This window comes from Chenopodium album, chromosome 4, assembly GCF_948465745.1.
Source record: "Chenopodium album chromosome 4, dcCheAlbu1.1, whole genome shotgun sequence".
Taxonomy (NCBI): domain Eukaryota; kingdom Viridiplantae; phylum Streptophyta; class Magnoliopsida; order Caryophyllales; family Amaranthaceae; genus Chenopodium; species Chenopodium album.
The window spans coordinates 20,922,468-20,946,242 of record NC_137837.1 but is presented as its reverse complement, the minus strand read 5'-3'; the positions used below and the strand labels follow the sequence as shown (position 1 = coordinate 20,946,242).

Below are 23,775 nucleotides of genomic sequence, written 5' to 3'. Positions count from 1 at the left end.
AATTTTAACCCCTCCACCCTTTTCTCTCTTTAATTTTAACCCCTCCTTTAATTAATCCCCATTTTCAATTACAATTTCAAAAATTAAATTTCTTTAAAAATATTTTTTATCACACATTATAACCATAGTGGCTTATTGATTTTCATAATTCATCTTTCAATGCAATTTTTTATAAATAACCCTTGTATTGTACGGGTCAGAAGGCTAGTTGATATTAATTAACCCACAAAAATCCAAACCAATAAAATAGAAATGCATCTTGAACTTCTTCAGCTCCTAAGCAATTCATCTTCATCCCCCACTTTTTAATATAACCTTTAATCAAGCTTAATTGTTCGTTTTAGCCTTCAAATTTAGTCCCTTAATCTTCTTCACCCTTCATTAGTAGCCTTATTTTGAATTCATTACTCCAAATAATAATTCTTTAATCATTTAGAATTTTATGAGAGGAAATATTATTCATTCTCACAAACTAACTATCAAACAATACTCAGATCAACTTAACCATGTGTTCATAATTCAAAACTTTAGAAATTATTCCTATAATAAACATGTACATCGGACGGGTCAAAAGCCTAGTTATTTCTTGATCTTTTCTACCTAAGCATGATCCACGCACTTGGCGCAATTTTAGGAGCCCCATAAGACAAAAACAAATGCAAAGAAAGTTTTTTTTTATGCTAAAAATGAGAAAATCGTCCCTCAAATTTATCACCTCTCCGTTAAAATACGGTATCCACTGTCGATAAAGGAAACATATTAATGTATATCATAGGCTATTAGGAGCCTTTTGGTTGGGGTTAATAATCAAAGAGAAAGAGAATAAACATGCCTCATTCCCTTTCTTGTTGTTTGTTTGTCACTTTTTTCATTCCCTTTACCCATTTTTATTTTTGAGTTTACTCAAAATCCTTCTACATTGATTCCCCACCCCCTAGACTTTTGCATTCCCTTTCCTAAACCACCACTACACCACCATATCTAGTTATCCACACCAGCCTAAACCTTACCTAGTTACCCCCACCGCCAAGCCACTTTGCTAGAATTTGCCGCACCTTCCCCATTCCTCGTCGAAACTCGCTGCACTTTCCCTACTCCTTGCCAAAGCTCCTCGCGTCTCCATCTCTCCTCACTGAAACTCACTTTTCATTATCAGAATATCAATCTCTCTCCTCCTTTTCACGGTGGCGCATTTTTGTTTAGGCTCATTTTCTCTCTCCTCCCCTTTGATTCGCACGGCGATATGCTTCGACTAGACCTAGAAAGTCGGACCTTACGATCTATATGATAACATTGAATTTCTCGAAACCCTACCGACTAGGGGAAGGGGAAGGGACGGCCTACGATTTTAAGGGGAGGAGAATCGTTTTCTAGGGTCTTTGCATGGGCAGGGAAGGTTTTACTAGGTGGCAAGGGGTGGGGGGGTTTCAAGTTTCAACGATGGGTAGCGAGCGTTTGTGAGGTCGTGGCAAGGCGATGGAGTAGCTGGAGAAGAAGGAAAGATGGGTTGTGTGGTGGTGGTGATTATCTTGGTTTTTATGAACAAACAATATACTATATGGAAAGGGTTTCATTCCTTTCTCATTCATTTCCTTTGTCCATTCCATTCCGATTACCTTGTGCAAACCAAACGACCCCTTTAGTCTATTATGTTGGTGATAGAATCGGGGTATTTTTTTTTTCAAAAAAAGTAAGATTCAATTCATATGGATTACAAAGTAGAGATTATGAATGTCTTCGTACAAAATCGTGCTCTAGTTTATCAAATACAGAGTGGTATAAAAATAAGACAACTTGCTATTCAAAAAATGGGCAAATATGAACATGTAACAAATTTTAGGACAGCATACATAAAAGGCTATGAATTTGAATAATGATAAACCTTGAAAAATTTATATCAAAAAAATAAGTTATTAATTTTGTGAAATTTAGTACGAGTAATTTCTAATAACAAATACGAAATATAATAGTGAATTAGTAATAATTAGGAAAATTTGCAAATTGCAACCATTTAAAGTTTGTATTTTGCAAATTGCAGCCATTTAATTTTTTTTTTTGGAAATTGCAGCCTAAAAGTTCGTATAAATTGTAAATTGCAGTCCAATTCAACTTTTTCATCGGTTTACATGTTGAAAAATCTTTGTTTAAGGTTTTAGGGGTCATTTTAGTCCTTAAGAGACCAAATTGAGCTCGGAATTAGCAAAAAAATAACATAAGTGTCTCATTTTTATAGTTTTCCACAAATCGATATATTTTTGTTACGCAAAACGAGGCACTTATGTTATTTTTTTGCTGATTTCGAGCTCAATTCGGAATCTTAAGGGATAAAATGGCTCCCAAAATCTTAACCGAAGATTTTTCGACATGTAAATCGATGTAAAAGTTGAATTGAGTTGCAATTTACAATTTATACGATCTTTTAGGCTGCAATTTGCAAAAAAAAAAAATTTAAATGGCTGCAATTTGCAAAATGCGAACATTAAATGGCTGCAATTTGCAAATTTATTAATAATTATATATGTTTGGTAATATCAAGTGATTAAACACATGATCAAATACGGAGTAGAATATAATTTTTCTGATAATAAGTCATTGCGTCCAATTTTGATTACAAAATTAATCAACTTTGTAAGTGAAATAATGTTCATTTCACCTTAATATATATGGATTGCTAACCGTGCTAGGAGATAACTTAAATTATAGAATTGTGGGTCAAATTTGATTTTTTTTTTTTAACACAAAAGGAAGCAAATATATTACTTGGGCAAAGCCCTAATAATTACATCAGAACGACCATAGAGATGCTGATTACAAAATGCACTCTATGATTCCAAAAGTAACCATAGTATCTTAAAACTGAAAATAAAATATTGTTTATAGACAAAGTAGAAGATAAACTAAATAAACTGGAGGAACTAAGCAGTGGGAGCATCCTGCAGAGCTCTCAGATCCTCTTCGAAAGCAGCAACTACACTGGTAGGGCAAGCATAATGAGGAGTATGGCCCAAACTCATTGACATAGCATATTCAGCCAAATAGTGAGCTACAGAATTAAGCTCCCTAGGGATAGCGCTAAACACAATGACCATGTTCTTGTTGTTCAGGGCTCTAGCTACATCAATGATGAGAGCAGATAATTCATGATTCATATTATCCCCTTTTCTGTTGAGCAAGATTTTTATCTCTTGAGCATCAGTCTCCACTTCCAAGTACTTCAAAGGCATATCCTGTGCAAAGTTAAGCCCTTCCCTTAGAGAATACAGCTCTGCACCTAAGCACTGGGGGCATTGTACTTGATTGAGTAACCAAAATACCATTCACCCTGAGAATTATTGAAAACTCCTCCTCCACCACCTTTATCAGAAGATAACCAGGCTCCATCAGTGTTAAGCTTCATCCATCTAGATTGTGGAGGCTTCCAGCAAGGAGGTCTGACTATTGATGGTCCTGCACCATCTGAGTTCTTTCTCTTACATCCCAAAGACCCCTGTAAAACAAAGGATGTGATTTGATAATCTATAATGAATCTGTTAAAAACAGAATTACAATTATAGACCTCATCTTTAAAAATAAAACCATTTCTTAATCTCCAAATATGCCAAAGTCCCATAATGAAAATTAACTTCCATTTGGGAGTTTGAGTAAGATTAAAAAAAAGCCAATCATTCCAATCTGAGTTCATGAAAATGGAAAAATTAAAGGAAGGAGGAGGCTTAAGTTTGTGAAGAATCATTTTCCAGAGAATACTAGAAGAAAAGCAATCTCTAAATAAATGAATAAAAGTCTCAGAAGACAACAAACACCTTGTGCAAATGGGATCAAACCCTGGGTACTTAGAGGAAAGAAGGGAAGCTGAAGGAATAATGGAGTGAATATAATTCCACATAAACATTTTGTATTTGAAAGGGAGTTTAAGCTTCCAAAAGGTCTTCCAGTTAAAAGAGAAAGGAACAACATAAGGAGTGGGATTTTTAGAGAGAAAATAAGCTGATTTTATAGTGAAGACTCCTGATGAATGAAACTTCCATCTAAGATGATCAGGAGAGTCAGAGGGATGAACAATAGAGAAAGGAGTAGCCAAAATCAAATTACAAATGTTCTCAGGCAACAAATGCTTGATGCTATCAATAGACCATTTCCCATCCATAATAATATCAGAAACTCTCCAATGAAATTTTGATTGAGGAATATCTCTCTGAATTAACTTATAAAGAGGCTCATCCCCAACCCAATGATGATACCAAAGAGAAGTATCCTCCCCATTGCCAATCCTAATGATAATGCCCTTGAAAAGCAACTCCCTACCCTTCAGAATATCCCTCCACATAGAAGACTGAGAAGAATTGGGGATGCAATCTTGAAGATTTGTCCTTCTAGCATATTTATCCTTCAGAATTCTAACCCAGATCTTATTTGGCTTTGTTAAAAAAAGTCCAACCTAACTTAGCCATAAAGGAGATATTCCAATCTCTCAAGGACCTCATACCAAGGCCCCCCAAAGAAAGAGGAATGGTAACATTGTTCCATTTGGTTATAGGAGTATACCTAACCGAATCTGTCCTATTCCATAAGAATTTTTTGCAATGTTTTTCAATATCTTGAAGAATAGAGACAGGCAAAAGGCTGTGTTGCATTGCATGAACAGGATAGGAGCTTAAAACAGATTTAATAAGGGTACATCTCCCTGCAATGTTTAACAATTTGGATTGCCAACCCTTGATCTTATCCGTAGTCTTAGAAACTAATTCCCAATAATCCCCTTTTTTAAGCTTATTAGGACTGATATTTATTCCTAAATACTTTCCAAAAGAGAAGCTAGATTTAAAGATGGAAATGTGAACCAATTGATGCCTAATATTATATTCCATTTTTGGAGGAAAGATAATACTAGATTTCAGAAAGTTAACATGAAGGCCAGAATACCTACCAAATTCTTCGATGGTTTGCATCATGACAGAAAGATTCTGAACATTAGCAGAACCAAAGAGAAAAACATCATCAGCATAGAAAAGATGAGACAGGCTATAATTTTTTGAAATTTTAAGGGGCTTCCAATCTCCAATTCTAACTCTTTCTTCAATAAGAAGGGACAATCTTTCCATACATATAACAAAGATGTAAGAAGAGAGGGGATCTCCTTGCCTAATTCCATAAAACAAAATTTGAGGAGAGGTGATACAATGCATGATAAGCTTAGAAATGGAATTAGGAAAGTTGAAACATGCAAGAGTATCAGAGATAAAACACCACTCCAAACAATCATAGGCTTTAGCAAGATCAAGCTTTAAGGCCATTAGATTTTTCCCTTTTCTACACTTATGAAAAATGTGAGCAACCTCCTTGATCAAAATAATGTTATCCCCCATACTTCTATCTCTGATGAAACTGGATTGAAAAGGGCTGATAACCTTATGAAGCACATTTATGAGCCTAGAAGAGATGATCTTAGAAACAAGCTTATAGATGGTATTACAAAGTCCTACAGGCCTGAACTCAGAAATGGATATAGGGTGATCCTTCTTTGGAATCAAAGAAATGTAAGAGTGATTGATATCAGAAGGAATAAAAGAATCCAAAAAGACCTGGGAGATAAACTCAGAGATTAAAGGACCAATGTCACCCCAAAAATGCTGAAAGAAAAGGGGTTGAATTCCATCAGGAATAGGGCTTTTGATGGGGTCCATGGAAAACAAGTTTTTCTTCACCTCTTCAGAAGAAGGAATACTAGAAAGAGATTCTTGATCAGACAAACCAAGGGTAATGATTTGAGCATAAGACATAGAGAGGGAGGAAGAAGGTTTTGAACTTGTAAACAAATCAATGAAGTGATTTCTGGCTAAATCCTTTAGGATCATCTGATCAGAAATTAGAGTACCAGAAGCATCATTTAAGGCTAAGATTTTCCCTCTACTTTTTCTAACTTTGGCCAGGATATGGAAGTATTTGGTATTAAAATCACCAAATTTCCTCCAATTTATGCCAGCCTTTTGAGCCTAAATTATCCTTTTTTTTTTATAGATAAGATTTAGCTCATGGATTAGATCGTATTCCAAATTAACAAGAAATCTAGAATATCTCTTAGCTAAAGAAAGTTGAATGCCATTAAGTCTAGCTAATAAGTTCTTTTTTTGTTTATTCAAATTCCCAAAAACATTTGTGTTCCAATGAGGAATGGAAGAAAGAAACTTATTCCTACCAATCAAAAAGGGGTGACAGTGATCAGAAGCTTTCCCATGGGAAACAAAAAAGTCCTTAAAGCTATCATGTTGCAACCAAACCTCTTTACATCTGAAGGGGAATGGACCTTTAACAGGATTATCACATAGACTAATCAAAATTGGATTATGATCAGAATATGTTCTAGCAAGAGTAGTAAACTTTACCTGAGGAAAAACTTCAACAAAAGCTGCATTAGCAATTACACGATCAAGACGTTCCCTAATAACTCTTCTTCCATGCCTAGCGTTTTCCCAAGTGTAAGGGTTTCCAACAGTTCCTAGGTCCATCAGACCAGCAGAATCAGTGAAATTGTTGAAGTCCCTACACTGGGAAGACCTAAAAGCTCTTCCTCCCTGCTTTTCACCCTGGGAGGTAACTTCATTCATATCCCCAACAACTAACCAAGGAGTGGCTGAAGGAGGGAGATTAGACTGCTAATCATTCCAAAAAGCATGTCTTTGCCTAGGAACACTAGGTGCATGCATGCCTGTAATTAACACTTCAGGCTGATGGTTATGAAACTTAAAAAGAGAGTGGAATTTATGCTCATCTTTTGTGTAATAAAGTAAATCGAGAGTAGATTTCCAAAAAACACAGATTCCTCCTCTTAACCCCCTAGCAGGGATAACCTTAATCTCTAAGAAATTAAGTTGTTTCTTAAGGTCAGCAGCTCTACCAGCATCACACTTTGTTTCTAACAATATCAAAACATCAGGCTTATGAGTACAAACAAGATCCCATGCATGAGACAGAAAATCATCATTATTTACTCCCCTAGCATTCCAAACAATGAGCTTCATTTTCAAATTTGGCAAAGGCTTTTGAGGAGATAATCTAGGGATATCACCTGGTTGATGATTTGGGGGAAGAAAGAATTCCTCCCAATCCTTCTAGTAGTTCCAATGGCCTAGACCATGAATGTCCTCTATCTTTATCGGAGATATGTAACTCCTCGGCGCTACTTGATGTCGAGGATCCTCCAAGCATAACACTTGCACTTGCATCCCTAGCACCTCCCCTTGGGATTGATAAATCGCTATATGGTGACCCAGAAGAGCCATGTTTTGGCCTTCTGTTACGCACTGCAAGGGAATAACTAAAAGAATAATTTGATTTAATTAAAAGAATAAGGTTTTCCCTGGATTCTTTTTATTTGACTCAATTGCAATCCCAAGTGATTCTATTATCAATAATTTCTACTCCGTAATACTTTAACGACAACTTTTACTTTGTAAACACTCATATGAGATCTTTTACTTATATGCAATGTAGAAGCAATAAAGTTAGTGTGTAAATCAGATACGTCAATTAGAATAATCAAATACTCCGTACTACTTTACCCGATACAAATACAAAAATGCATGCATCTCCATAAAATTAAATTGAAATAAGCTTGAGATTTTGGCATGTATGTACTCCGTATTATTTTAAGGATAACGAATTTCCTGAGACGTCGGATAATCCTTTGAAATATTTTCTAATATTGGTTTTAATTTGGAAATACATGTTAAAATTACGAATCGATGGATGTAATTGATATTTATTATTTCAAGTTAATATTTCTAATGTTAATTATCTTAACCAACGTCTCTAAAGCGTTCGTTAGCTTTTACCTATAATATTTTAAACTAGATGTAAGCCCGTACGATGCACGGTTCTAATAAATTATTTTATTTAATTTAAAATTTTGTATATTTATGAAGATCATTCATTAAATATATGGATAAAATTTCTAATATCATAAGTTAATTTTTTAATTTTAACACTAAAGTTATCTTTTTTTGTTTTATTAATTTTATGTGATGCTTGAATTTAAAATCTCAAACCTTATTCACTAATTTTGCTTATGTGACAATTTAAATTTTTAATTAATAAATAAATGACAAATCTAATTTTTTTTTATTGATCAAAATAAGTCTTTTGCCTATGTGTTTATTTAATATACTCGTTCTGTTTAAAATGGTAGTCTCATTTATAATTGTTTAATTGTTAAAAAATTATGGGGAATTAATCATACGAGATTTAGTTTTATTCGTCTTAGTCTTGTGCCTATGCGTTTATTTAATATACTCCTTTTGTTTAAAATGTTAGTCTCATTTATAATTGTTTAATTATTAAAAATTATGGGAAATTAGTCATATAAGATTTAATTTTATTCGTCTCGATAAGTACATTATTAAAATCAAACTTTTATAATATTTTCTAGGAAATGATTAAAAATATTTGCGATAAAAAATTTGCATCCATATAGATAATTATTACTTAGTTTTTTTTTTTTTTTTTTTTTTTTTTTTTTTTTTTTTTTTTTTTTTTTTTAAGAGAAGATAATTATTGGTTTTTTAAAATAATTTAAATTTTATTATTCTCTATTCGTTGTTTTTACGTATGTGTCAAAATTCGTAAATATTATTCGTCATTTTTGCTTAGGTGGCGAGTAAATTTTTCAATTCTAAAATAAATTATTAATCTAATTTTTCATTGGACAAAATAATACCTTTTCTTATGTGGCGCGCCAAATGCTCCCGAAAAATGCCTACTTCATTTATATATACTAGATGTAAGCCCGTGCAATGCACGGTTCTGGTAAATCATTTTATTTTATTTAAGATTTTGTATATTTATGCAATCATCCATTAGATAAATGAATAAAATTCCTAATATCATAAGATAATTTTTTTTTTAATTTTAACACTAAAGTTATCTTTCGTTGTTTTATTTATTTTACGTGACGCTTAAATTTAAAATCTCAAACCTTATTCATCAAATTTGCTTAGGTGACAATTTAAATTTTTAATTCAAAAAAAATGACAAATCTCTTTTATTTTTTTATTTTTTATTTTTTATTTTTTTTTGTTATTGATTGAAATAAGTCTTTTGCATATGCGTTTTTTTTATATATACTCGTTCTATTTAAAATGTTAGTCTCATTATAATCTTTTAGCCAATAAAAATTATGGAGAATTAGTCATATGAGATTTAGTTTTATTTGTTTCAATGAGTACATTATTAAAATCAAACTTTTATAATATTTTCTAGGGAGAGATTAAAGATATTTGCGTTCATAAATTTGCATCCATATATGTAAAAAAGATAATTATTAGTTTTTAAAATAATTTAAAGCTAAATTATTCACTATTCGTTGCTTTTACCTATTTGGAAAAAAATTTAAATCTTATTCATCACTTTTGCTCAGGTGAAGAGAAATTTTTTTAATTCTAAAATAAATTATTAATCTAATTTTTCATTGGACAAAATAATACCTTTTCTTATGTGGCGCGTCGTATGCTTTCGAAAAATGCCTACTTTATCAATTACATACTACTAAAAGCGAATCTGAAGGAACACTGACATATCAATTACATACTACTAAAAGTGAATCTGAAGGAACACTAACATATTATTAAAAAAATTCCCGCCAAAATTACTTTCTAAAAAAATTATTATTATATAAAAATAAAGATTGCATTTAGATTATGACTTTTTTTTATATATATAAATTCTAAAATAAACTTCCTAAAATATCAACTTGCACATTATAACTATAAATATTTTCTCTCACATGTTTTAATTGTTTTATTATATTTCATGTACTTTGATACCTGATGAATCGATTCATTAATTTTTATGTAATTATATTATTATCATAATTATTCAACAACCGTGCATTTACACGGAGTTTAACATAGTTTATATATATTAGATTAGATTGTTAGCTAAGGCCAAGAGAGTGCTCATTAGAATAAAGATAAAGGTTTACTTTTCATAATTTACTCACCAGGTTTAAATGAGAATAAACATATAGTATAAGATTGTAGGGTAAAGTAAAATATGATTATAGCACCAAATGACGCGTGAGTATAATTTTCCAATTTATTGCCACTTTAAAGAAAGGGGAAATTTTATTTTTTTCAATTCATTTACTGTGCAAAGTTTTGAACTCCATGCTTAATCTCATTGGTTGTTATTTTCTTTTTTCTTTTTTGGAATGTGAGCAAATTTATTGCAACTTCTGAATTCTGATCTTCCAAACAACAATTTTAACCTATAGCATTGGGAAGATAGCAATATCATCGTCTAGGATAGACCCCACACCACCAAGGCCAACCGTATTCCGTCCTTAATTTGTAACGCCTTTAAAAACCAATTGTGGAACATGCACACAATACACCAATATATACCACTGAATCACTGATTCATTGATGACACCCAACACTGTGTTTTTCCCCTAAGAATTTACGCCTCATATTTTATACTTCATGTACTACGTAGTATACGAGGTTGAGATGATAAAATAGTGACATCGCTCTCACTTGTATCTTTAAAATTAGGATCAAAGGACATGTTCACTTCAACTTGGTTTAGGTACTTATTATTAATTTCTTAATAAATTTAGATTAGAAAGATTCAGATCATATCATACCAGAAACATTCAGATCAGATAAGATTAGGACTTTTAATTATCATTTACTTATGAGTAAATATATTTATATCGTTAATTGCATATTACAAAAAATTATGAAAATTACATATTTGAAAAGTTTATAATGAGACGATCTAACAAGATCCATTTTGATAATTTTTTTTTCTTTATAGATTAGTATTAAAATGCGATCAAATTTTGATCAAATTATTAAATCAAATCAGACTAGATCAGATAATAAAAATTATATCAGACCAGATCAAACCTTATAAAAATCAGACTTGATCTCCTGTTTCAAGTGAAGAGAACAAATCCTAAATATATATGTTATGGAACTCATTTGAGAGATTTTCTCAAAATGATGTATAAAATTCACCTCATTTTCATTTACATTAGGAAAAATGAATTCAAATAACATAAGTTTGTGATAAATAGGTTTCGATACCCGTATGGCCGTATGCTGCATTCTCATGTAACCTTCGTGACAAACTCAACCAAAAACTTAAAGTGATGTTTGAAACCCAATATTGGTTTATATATATTCTATATATCAACCCTAGTAATTCTATTTTGTTCTTTAATTTCTTGTTATTTGAGAGAGGTGTTTTACTGTACTAGAACTCTATACAAGTTCATCTCATTTCATTTTCGTGTAAATCAAGTTAATTAAGTAAAGGTAAGATGAACTCATGAAAAATAAATTCTTGTAAGAGTTAACCTAATTCAAATTATAACTAAAGTTGTGTCTGTTATATTCAATTTATTTTCACTAATATGAACATATAATTTGTTCTTGGATAACACTTGTTAGAACTTATTTTTCATGATCTTATCTCGTCTAAACATATTTGAATTTATTTTACTCATGGACATAAAGCGAACATTGTACAAGGCCCAAGAAAGTTCTGATAAATCTGATAAATTCAAGTATGTTTATAATAGTTCAAATAAAATAAAATTAAGATAAGTGTGAATCAGGTCAATAGAACGTAACATATCTTAATCATCTTCTTTTTCTACTTGAACGTCGTAATCTCATAAGCGAGGTTGGCTACATGAACCAACATGAGGATTACTCACGAGGTCACACATCCTAGTAATACTCCTAATTATTGTGGTTCATGTCAAGTAATGTGATAAAGTTTAAGGGTCTGTTCACATTTACTTAATTTCAATTCAGTTCAGTCCAGTTCCAATCAATTCAGTTCAATTCAGTTCAGCTTCTAATTTCCCTCTCTCATAAAATATTCATTTCAGCTCAGTTTAGTTCAAATCGGTTCAACTCCAATCAGTTCAGTTCAGTTTAATTCAACTCTAATCATTTCAGCTCAATTCAGTAATGTGACACAGGCCCTTTATATTGTAAAATAATCAATTTTGGGTTTTAACAATCAACTTAACATTTTAGTCAAGTTATTCATTTGACAACCTAAGGTTATGCCCTTGGAAATAGGAGGGGGAATGGGTAATAAGGAAATTTCCAACCTCAATATATCTCTTTGGCATTTTAGTCAAGTTATTCATTTGACAACCTAAGGTTATGCCCTTGGAAATAGGAGGGGGAATGGGTAATAAGGAAATTTCCAACCTCAATATATCTCTTTGGGAGCATTGCCATTACAATATATATATATATAGTTCGTTATCAATGTAGTTCGTAGAACAAAGCATGTTTATAACTTTCTAGCTTTTTGCACTTATGTATGGACCACATACAACAGTTGTATGTGCAGGAGTGAAGCCAAGATTTTCAAGTTTCGGGGGCCGGACTTATTAGACAAAAGATTGATGGAAAAAAAATTAAAGTGTACTAAAATTTTATTGTCGCCTAAAAAACATTAGTTAAATCGTACTCAATGATTTTTCATAGTAGCAAAATCATCAATCAAAGATTAAACACCAAAATCTACGACAATCTCTTTTTCTATGTATACAACCAAAACATCTCTAAGAAAATCATCTTATTTTTTACTCCTTAGTTGAATTTTGATGATATTCATTGCAGAAAAGACCCTCTTCTTGTTGAATATTAACTTTTTGTAAAAAAAATTGCCTTTAAAGTGGAACCCTCCTCTTGTTGATTATTAACATTTATTGTAAAAAAAACCATCTATATCAATACAAAAACTACAATTCTCAAATTAAGTAGAATATAACCCTAAATTTGGTCCTAAATGTCCATTCAATAAATTAAAAATTACCCAAAATTATTAAATAAATAAACATATTAAGCAAGTAAACAATTATCATGTAAATAGCACAAAGAAAATTAATAATTGCATGACATAACATAATTTTAAAAAATTAATCAAAAAGAAGAATTTTAAAAAATACCTGATTTGGTTTGCTAGAAACCCACGTTGAATAAGAAGTTTTAATTAAAAAAATATGTAGGAGATGAGATTCGAACCCAGCCCACTTGGAAAAATAAAACATTACCCAACCAACATGACAAGGTATATTTATTGTTATATTTGTGTCTTGAATATTACGTATACTAATTTTAAGGGGGGGCCATAAACTATAATATATGGGCAGCAAATCTGGGCCGGGGAGGCCGGGCCTCCACCAGCCCCCCCTTCCCTTCGCCCTTGTATATGTGTAGCCTTTGCTGATATACATACAATCATTGTATGTTGTCCCTACATACAACACCACTAGAAATTTGACTCATCATTAAAAAAAGGGGAGAAAATTAGAAGTCAAATATAAATTGAATTCTAATGGAACATGGGCCTATTATTGTAGTTAATAAAAATATGACAAAATAAGGTTGTATGTATGGACCACATACAACAGTTGTATGTGTAGCCTTTACCTATAATCCTCCATTTTCAATCTTAATTAAAATGTGTCTTAAAATGTACATAATTCCATTTTCATATGCGTAAAAATCACAAAATTTTGATATTATTAAAATATACAATGATTTAAAATAAAATCCCACATCCCCACATGTTATCTCTAAATTAATGAGAATTTATGGTCAAAATTATTAAAATTTGACCAAATTATTTGTAATCGACTAAAAAAATAGAAAGAGATGGAGTACATTAGCTGTAACTAGAACTGTCAAAATTTGACCCGACCAAAAAAATTGACCTAAACCTGCAATGATATGTATCTGACCCATACCCGAAGAATAGGCGAAAATAGTGACATGTAACCTAAACCAATCAACACAGAAAAATACCGGATACTTTATGACCTCATTTGAACCTGTAAATCTGTAATCAACTTGATATTAACCGAAAACTAATTTGACTCGATTTGATTACGATTCAAACACGATTAGTACTCGACTTGTTCAGTTACTAAAATCGATTATAACCTGTCACAAACTTGTGTTCCGACTTATATGTCTATTTTATATAGTATTTTACCCCCGTCCCTTGGTCGTAATTAGTAGTGTTTTTGGCTCTTTAGAGCCACTTTTATTACTAATTGGTGTTTTCTAGTGTTTTCGTAGATTTGGTTGATTTTTGTAGGGATTTGCACTTTTGGATCATTTTCCCGAGATATTATGGAGAAACTACGAGCATTGGAGAAGCACGACCAGTTTTTATAGCCCAGGGCCAGTTAGAGCCATCGAACCGGTGATTAAGGGCTCAGTATATATGATACCAGGGCATTTGGACCAAGTATTCAAGACCCGAAGAGGAAACCCAGATTGGCCCGAAGAATTGGAGCCCAATCAAAGTCCAAATAGTGGCCCAAGAGTGCCGCCCGGCCAAAGAGGCTGGTGTCCGGAGGCGCGCCCAGCCGGGCGAGGGAAGCAAGGCTGGCGCCCGAACTCGCGCCCGGCCGGGCGCGAGAAACTCCCTGATGAGCAAAAAAAGGCGCGCCCGATCGGGCGCATGTTATTATTAGGAGTTAATTTTCGACGTTTAAGTTTGTTTTAGTTTAGGATTCTCGCTTAGTATAAATACTTTTCCGTTAAGCGAGTTTAGTATCTTTTTTTTACTCTTTCTAAATTCTTTCTTAGATTTTCTCTCTCTACTTAGCTTTTAGATTAGTTTATCTCTCTTACACTTTGTTCTTGACTTTATTCTTAATTCTAGATTTCTTTGGTAACAATTTCTCTTCTCTTAATCTTAGTTATTTATTATATTCCTTTGATCATGTCTTGTTTTATTACTTTGATTAGTTTAGTTTTAATTATGTGTGAGTAATTCTATTTCTAGGGTTTGTGGGGATCCATAAATAATATGAAGGGGTAAATTACTGTTGTTGATTGTGAATGCTAGATTAATTTCCTATTGATTGATTTAATGCTCTGTGACTAGATTTGCGCAGATCTTTTATGCATGAGTTTAACAATATTGATTCGAGATTCGAAAGATGAGAATTAATGTTTAGGTCTAGTTTCATTAGGCAGGTTAATTTATAAATGGTTAAGTCGAGATTCGAGAGATGAGATTTAATACCGGTAGATTAATTGTGTGATTGTAATACGTAGCGAAAGCCCTTATGATCTAATTAATGTATTGTAGACACCCATTTGTGTCTCCCCAAAACCAAACCCGGTGATGAGTACCTTTCACGTCGAATCGTAATCGAATGAAGTGAAAGTGTGGAAAGTTTAGTGTTGCGGATAGTTTTAATTTCTTTTCTCTTCTGTCTGTTTTTTAAAACTTATTTTTCAGAAAACAGCCAATCCAGTTTGGTTGGTCCATGATATGGGTCCAATAGTAGTGTAGTTGGATGGGGCTTGACAAGAGCTTTCCAACAATATATTATAAGCCCAATTCCGATGAATATTGAGGAAGTTATGGCCAATTTACCAAACTGGGCCTGGTTTGAGCCTTATATGCGGCCCAATGATCTAGGGGAGGGTCTAATATGATTTATCATTCCTAATGCAATTAGGAATGGTTTTAGTCTTGTAGATTCTTCTAGAAGGTTCTAATTCAATTAGCATTGTTTAATTGACTTTTGTTGACTTTTCAGAGTTTTAATTAAAATCAAAGAGCATTTTTGAGGGAAAATACGATTTAATCCTCCTGTACGGCAATTTTATCTGATTTTAAGAAAATGCGTGAGGTGCTTGGCGCTAATGTTGGCGCATGGCGCCAACAGCCAGCGTTGGCGCTGGTTCGGTTTTACGTGCGCCAGAACTCTGTTTTGATATTGTATCTTTTTGACTGATTTTCTCTATAAATAACGTCGTAAAAACTCCGTTTTCATTCACCAACTCTCATCAAGTTTTCCTTGATTACTCTCTCTCTCTCTTTTCTAAACTAGCTTTTCAAATACAAAATTCCGCATTCATTAGATTTAGATACACCTAGCCATATTCGAAATTGCCTTCGCCCTAGACTTGAAAGGTTTAATTTCTGAGGGTTTGGTCCCAAATCTCTCTTTCAATTATTATTTAATTTAATTGTTGTTTTATTATTTTCCTTGAAGTTAATAACGCGTGTATTTTGTTATTAGAAAGAGGTACGAGGCATCAAAGTAAGTACTTTAATGGTTTTTATTGATGTTATGATATAGAGTTCATGCTTAGGTTATTATTTTGATTCCTAGTATCATGTCTAGGGTAATTTTAATATCAACTATGATTGAAAGTACGATGCCTTTTATGTTCTTCCTAATATTTATGATTGTTAGTATCATGTTAGGGTTAAAGATTTTGATTTTTATTGCTTAGTGACATGCTAGGGCTTGTTATTAATCTTGTTAGTATCATGCCTAGGATCTTGCTATTATTATGCTTTAACATGATTATTATGATTATGGTTATTGTAATTATTATTATGATGGTTATTGTTATGATGATTATAATTATTATTTTATGATTATGTTGCTTGATGATATATATTGTTATTGCTTGATCACACCTTTTTATGCATGTTTAAAAGGAATTTGTACTTGTAATCACGCTTAATAAGATATTAATAATCTTGTTTAGGATTAATTTGATTATAATTCAAGTGATCACCAACAATAGATTTATTTGTGCATTAATGTTCAACCAACATAGATAAACAAGTTTAGGGTTAATCCTATTGATTGCATATTAGTCTGAAAGCGCACATGAATACGATCTGAATAAAGTAGAGGCCTATTATTAGGGCAGGTTCAACCTCTTTTAGGTTGGATTTGTACCTTCATCCCCGAACCCTTATTTGGTTCAAGACCTAATGGAGTTGACGATATCTTGGATCGTTAAGGGGTGTAACCTTCACCTCGTGAACGGTTTACAAGTTCCTAAAACTTGTTGGCGACTCTTTTGCTCTATCTTCTTCCCTTTTGGACGCCACCGTACTTTAGTGTATGATCACAGTGGGGTTCAAGCTAGGGGATTAACGCTTGAAATTATTCCCCACATGTATGCATTGATGATTGATTATTATGTTTTACCCTGGAATATTATTTATTGGTGAACCTACGCCCTAGGCCTTTTATTCATTGTTTTCTCCTTATTCTTAATCTTCGTAGTTTAGTTTCCTTCGATTATAATATTTTGGTTACTTTATAATCTAGATTATATTAATTAATTAGGAATAGAAAGACTCGTTTATCTGTGGATTCGACCCTACTTCCCTATCTACATTAGTTAGAGAATTTAGGAATTACTTTTGATTAGGTGATACGACTTTAGCCTGCAAAATTTGACGCCGTTGCCGGGGAAACGATTTTATTTTTGTTTCTGATTATTTTTGTAGTCTAGGTTATTTCTTTTTGTCTCAGAGAACGTTAGTTCTTTGAGGCAAGTTTCATATTTGCTTTTAGTGGAGCTAAGGGTGAAGACCCAAATCTTCACATTGTCAGTATTGTAATACCATCAGGCAAGCTGGGTTCACACAAGATCAAATCAGGGAGATTCTCTTTTCTTTATCTTTAACTAGAAAAGCCAAATTATGGTTTAATGGTTTAAATAGAACTGCACTTGGTATAACTGACTGGGAAACTCTTGCTTTGAATTTTTATAACAAATATTATCCTGCAGAGAGAATAGCTGTACTACGGAGTGCAATTCAGAACTTTTCCCAAGAAGCCGATGAAACTTTATATGAGGCTTGGGAAAGGTTCAAGGATCTACAAAGAGATTGCCCCCACCATAATCTGGCACAATGGCTGTAAATCCAAGCCTTTTACAATGGCATTGGAAATTCATCTAGAATAATCTTAGTTCTGCAGGTAGTGGGAGGTTTATGAATCTTAATGTTGATGATGCACGTCAGGTTATTGATGACAATACATAATTCCCAATATGGGAATCCTAGAGGCTTTGCTAACAAGGGGAAGCATAGTGTTCACTCTGTATCCTTTTTGCAAGCTTAATTAACTTCTATCTACCAGAAATTAGATAATCTTAGCACTACTAATATAGCTAATGTTTCTGCAATTAATAATAATGCTAATGAGGCTTTCTGTGAAAATTGTGGAATTTTAGGTCATTGGGAGCAAGATTGCAGGAGTTCCGTGGAGCAAGTTAATGCCTTTCAAGCTTATAGGCAAAATAACCCATACTCCAACACCTACAATCCTGGGTACCAGCACATCCGTACCATTCCTACCGGAGCACCAATGTCTAAAATCCACCACAAGAACAGGTGCCACAACAACAACAACAGAAATATTACCACCCCAATGCTGGCCAGAAGAACCAACCACAACAACCTTCCTCATCTTCCGACCCTGCTTTGGTAGAAATTAGAGCGATGCTGGTTAATATGCAGAAGCACATGGAGAGTAGAGATGCCCAAATTGATTCAATCCTAGCACATAATAAAATTGTAGATAATCAAATTGCGCAACTTTCCGCTACTCTACAAGCCCGTCAACAGGGAACCCTGCCAGCACAGCCGACCAAGCCTACGGATCAAGCCTATACAATTACTCTAAGGAGTTTTTCAAACTATGAAGGGCCCCCTATGCCCAGAGATGATGAACCTGTTTTAATAAATAATGCTAATCTTGATTCCATTAAATCTGACAATGTAGCTAATAGCCCTGCAGGGCTAAAGCATAGTACTAATATATCTGATTTTACATTGCAGGGTACGACTCCAGGGAAGGTGGCCACTCCAGATAAGAGCAACAATGCTCCAAAGCCACTTATCAAACTTCCATTCCCCAATCGTCACTTGAAAACAAATTTGGATAAGCAGTTTGGTAAGTTTCTGGAGATGGTAAAAGATTTGCAGGTAACAGTTCCCTTCACTGAATTAATTACACAAATTCCTGCATATGCAAAATTCAGGAAGGAAATATTGACAAGGAAAAGGTCTATTAGTGAAGTAGAGACAGTAGCTTTCACTGTAAAGTGTAGTGCCATACTTCAAAATAAATCACCACCTAAATTAAAAGATCTGGGTAGTTTTTCTATCCCTTGTCATATTGGCAATCTAATGATTGATAATGCATTGTGTGATTTGGGTGCTAGCGTTAGTGTTATGCCATGATCTGTGTGTTCCAAGCTAAATATGGGTAAATTAAAAGCTACCAATATTACTCTAAAACTGGCCGACCGTTATTTCAAATACCCCTTAGGTGTTTTAGAGGATGTTCCAGTTAGAGTAGGTAAATTTTACATACCTTTTGATTTTGTTGTTCTTGACATGGCTGAGGATATGCATACCCCAATTATTTTGGGTAGACCATTCCTTAACACTGCAGGAGCAATTATAGATGTGAGGAGTGGCAAACTAACGCTATCAGTAGGGGACGATAAATTTATTTTTAATCTTAATAATACCCCTAAAAGCCCCATGACAGAGGAGAAGTGCTTTAGTGTTAGTGTGGTTCAAAGTTGTTCTAACAAGCCGCAAGATCTTGTAAAAGATCCCTTGGAGGCGGTATCTTGTGTTGCATCCTTTTCAGATGAGATAGACAAATGGCAGAAGGAAGTTGATGCAATAGAAAGAGCCCTCTACACTGTCGGTCTTGGATTTAAGGATGAAAAGGTGGAATCAATCAAGCAAGTTGTGGAAATTGAGCCTACGGTGAGTGTTCCGCCAGATCGAGTTGCAAGTGAAAAATGCAGTGACAATTTGAAGAAACCCTCGATCGAAGAGGGATATTTAGTGCGTAGCATTGAAGAACCCCCAATCCAAGTCAAAGAGGATCCACCAGATAAAGTGAATTGGCGTCCCACAGGGTACGTTAGGAAGCCGCGTCGTGGCCTAAACACCGCTCGATCGGGTGAGAAACCATCCGACCAAGCGTTGGGTCAAGGGTCCTACTTCTTGTACTTGGTAAGAAGGTCGTGCGGGACCTAGATAAACCAGCGCTTTGCGGGAGGTAACCCGTATTTTAATGCTTTCTAGACTAGTATTTCTTTCTTTTTCTTATGAGAGGAGAGAAGAGGAAATTTAATGAGTTTTATGAGTTTTTATACAGGTTGGAAGGAAAAGAGTTAGCCAAAAATTGAAGAAAAAAAAGAAAACAAAATAATCGTCCATTTAGCCTCGGGCCCGACCGGGCGAAGCTCGCCCGACCGGGCGCGAGAGCAAGGGTTGAAAAAGTGAAATTTTCGCCCGACCGGGCGCGAGATTTGACGTATACAGACATATTAGATCGCCCGATCGGGCAAAGGGCGTCCGACCGGGCGCGAGAGATGAGTAAATTCTGGGCGTTAGATCGCCTGATCGGGTGAAGGGCGCCCGACCGGGCGCGAGAGTAGAAGAAAAATCGGGCATTTAGATCGCCCGATCGGGAGAATCCCGCCTGATCGGGCGCGAGATCATAGCAGAATAAAAATTCAGATCGCCCGATCAGGCAACCACCCGCCCGACTGGGCGCGAATGCCTCCGGGTTTATTTCTTCTCCTTTCTTCTTTCTTTTCTCATTCTTATCTCTTTCCTCTAAGATTTTCTCTTCATTTCCCACCCAAATCTAAATATTTTTACATATTCTTAATCCTCTCTTCATCATCTACAATCTTATATATAAATTTTCAAATTCCATTCAAACTATTTTTCATACCCATTTTACATTATGGCTTCAAAGAGGACTCAATCGATTTTCGGAAGGAGTTCTTATTCAAGGGAGGAGTACGACCCGGATTTACAACTCCTCTACTGGCCAACGATCCGTATTGCTAGCCAGAACAAAAGGAACGGCTAGAACATCTTGCCGGGCGCGAGGTAATTCCTTCACGGTGGTTACACCGCCGTACTCTTGAATCGTATGGTTTGTTTGATTTTGTTAAACGATTTTTAAATGACATAGGCATGAGAAAATTCGTTGATATGCCTTATCCTACATACCGTGAATTAACATGTGAATTCTTGTCTTCTTTGAAAGTTGTAAATAGTAGAAATGGACTGAACTTAATTTTTAGGTTGAACAATAGGAATATTAGTTTGACATTTGTTGAATTTTGTAAATTATTTGAATTGAATTCTAAATTACCATTCCAATGGCATGCTGATTACAAAATGAGTGACATTTATCTTGCTTTGACTGGTTTGCCTATCCCCAACCCCCAACATGCTAGTACAAAACCTATCCATCACCCTATCCCAAAAATCTGGCAAAGATTTGTGGGTTTGTGTTTTCTGGGTAGGAACGAGCCTCATAACGCCCAAACTAACGAACTAGCTATTATAGGACACTATGCATATGGGTTTGGGAAACTGAACATAGGTAGGTATATCATCCACCATCTGAGTAGACATGCCATAGCTTGTACCCATTCTCGCACCCCTATTCGTATAGTAGGCCTTATCACTAGAATAGCGGTTAAAAAGGCCGGTTTTGTTGAGAGTGGACCCCACCATATGACTAACTGCGGACCAGATACCTACATGACCGCTAGGTACCTAGAGGAGTTGGGTTTGGTACGACTGGATAGTGAGCAGACACCCCACTGGTGTATTAGGACTGAGACCGAGCAACCATTACCCATCTTTTACCTGCCTAGTCCTGACTTGACCGCCTTTCCCCCTGGGCAAGCGTCCTACACATACGACCTTTTAGTTGCCAACGCTAGGGGGCAAGCACCACCAGTACCGCCACCAGTTCCACCACCCCAGCCTGAGCCCGATGTAGTGCTTTCTCCACCTCGCATGTCTCATTCCGTCCCCCATGTTGACTCTGACCCAGTTTGGGACCTTCAGAGTATAGGTCAGGCTTTAGGCCGTATCGAGCATTCTCACACTAAACTTAGGAGGATGGTAGGCTCCATTGACCATAAGTTAGGGTACCTTGAGAGGAACCAGGGTAGAGCTCTCTACCCTATGTACGATGATTATGCTCGTCGGGGCAACATTCCCGATGATGCTATTTACCCTGATTGGTTTCAGCCTCCACCCCAGGGATACGATAGGGATCCCACTGCCCATGGTATTTATACTGACTATTCTGCCTTCCATGGGTACGACCAGGACATTCCTTTTGGGGGACCGGCGGGGGGGAGTTTTCATGCTGATTATTTTGGTGGTAGCTCTTCTGGTGCAGGTGGTGTAGGTGGCAGTGGAGGTGGAGGTTTCGGCTCCATGGATGAGGATGATGAGGACTAGCTATGCTGGGCTAGTTCCCGAGCCAATGAGGACATTGTCTGATTATGGCTTGGGGGAGATTTTTGATTTGGTATCTTTCTTTTTCTCTTTTCTTTTGTTTTTGGTGTGTTTTCTTAGTTTAGATTTATTGCTTTCTAGGTTAGTTTTATTGCTTTATTTTATATGAAAAATACAAAAAAATTGAAAAATAAAAAAATAAAAAATACGTTCTAATGAATTATAAATCATGCTTCCCTGTGCCCCATACTTGGAAATTTGTTTTGATTCTTGGTATATGATGATAAGCATTGTGGATTAGTTGATCATGATTTGATGTTGGATTGCCTTGAAACCTTAACATGAGTCAATTTTGCCCAACTGATTGTGAATATAGTGATTGACTAGTTGATTTGGTTAGGAATGTGTGTTAGTTCCTGGTATGTCAATGAATTTGAGTATTGATTTGCAACTATTAGTAATGTTTGTATGGCTCAATATTATGCACATTGAGGAGGACGAAGGCATTTGTTCTTTTAGGTAGCCTCCAGATGATTGTAGATACATTTGTTCCCTTCTTGCTACCCATGTTGTTGCCTTGACTATTTGTTGTTTATTAGCCATATTACAAGCCAAATTGCCCCATTGGTTACTAGTCCCAAGCTTGGCTTTGGGGAGCTATTAGAGAGTGAGGTGAGGGAGTTTGTAGTGTGCTTATTATTTTGCACAATTTGGGTGGGTTTTGAGAAGTCATTTTGTTCTTGATCATATGTTTATTTTTGATGAGTTTGAAAGTTATATTTTCTTGAAAAAATAAAGTATGATGTTATTGAAAAAAAAAATAGAATAGTTAAAAAAAAAAAGTGAAAAAAATAAGTGAACTTTAATAGAAAAGAAAGCAAAAAGAGAAAAAAAAAGTGTTCAATTTTCAAATAATCTAGTTGGAGGTTGATCAAAAGAAATTTTTTTTTTGAGCTTCAATGAAAAATTTAAGTTTGAAAAATAAAGTTTGTTTATTCACTCCAATTCTTTATTATTATATCTTATAAGTGAAATTGTAAGAGTTGGGATTTTTTATATTGTTTGGAGTTGTATTTGGTGGATTATTGTTAGAGTTGAGTTATGTAGGAGATGTTGATCATTATTTATTTTGATCATGGGTTTTACTAGGATTTGCTCCCTTAAGCATAGCTTTTCTCTCACTTGTTCCCAAATGATTCTTACCCTTTACCCTAGCCTTACATTACAAGATTTAAAGACCTTCCGACCTTTGTGCATAGAGTTGTATGAATGTGAAAGTGTTGTTTATCAATGCAAGTTATGATTTGACATATTTCGAGTTGACTAGTAGGTTGAGCGTACATCTTTTTATACACACAAGAGTGTGAGTTAGGAGGGCATTGTTCACATAAATTGGTTTGTTGGAGAGCGATCGAGTACATCTTTTACTCGCCACATAAATAAGAGTTGAGTGTGTGAGCACTAGTCTTGAATTCTATATGCTCTTGTGGTTTTCTCTATTTGACAATTGTTAGGGAGGAAGGGTAATTGGACGGATTTGATTGGTTAACTTTGAAACATGTTTATTGGATTTACCCTGAATTGTTTGTGCTTGATTTTTACTTTTTGGGGTGAAACATATTTATTTATTCATTGATGAGATATTTGCTTAGGGACAAGCAAAAG

The 23,775-nt window shown here is 34.5% G+C and overlaps 1 protein-coding gene and 1 non-coding gene across 2 annotated transcripts; both read right to left on the bottom strand.

Annotated features, from left to right (window-relative positions):
* Positions 1 to 2,915: 2,915 nt before the first annotated feature.
* LOC145627769 (uncharacterized) lies at positions 2,916 to 11,020 on the bottom strand. The gene is made up of 8 exons (XM_081680118.1): positions 11,016 to 11,020; positions 7,067 to 7,315; positions 6,849 to 6,993; positions 6,279 to 6,650; positions 4,480 to 5,855; positions 3,804 to 4,397; positions 3,315 to 3,527; positions 2,916 to 3,249 (listed from the first exon to the last, which is right to left on the bottom strand). The coding sequence occupies exons 1-8, from the start codon at positions 11,018 to 11,020 to the stop codon at positions 2,916 to 2,918; spliced, it is 3,288 nt and encodes a 1,095-aa protein (XP_081536244.1).
* Positions 11,021 to 17,605: 6,585 nt separating this feature from the next.
* On the bottom strand, positions 17,606 to 17,712 carry LOC145629719 (small nucleolar RNA R71). Its single transcript, XR_014111873.1, has one exon. It is a non-coding gene; the product is annotated as a small nucleolar RNA R71 (small nucleolar RNA).
* Positions 17,713 to 23,775: the final 6,063 nt, after the last annotated feature.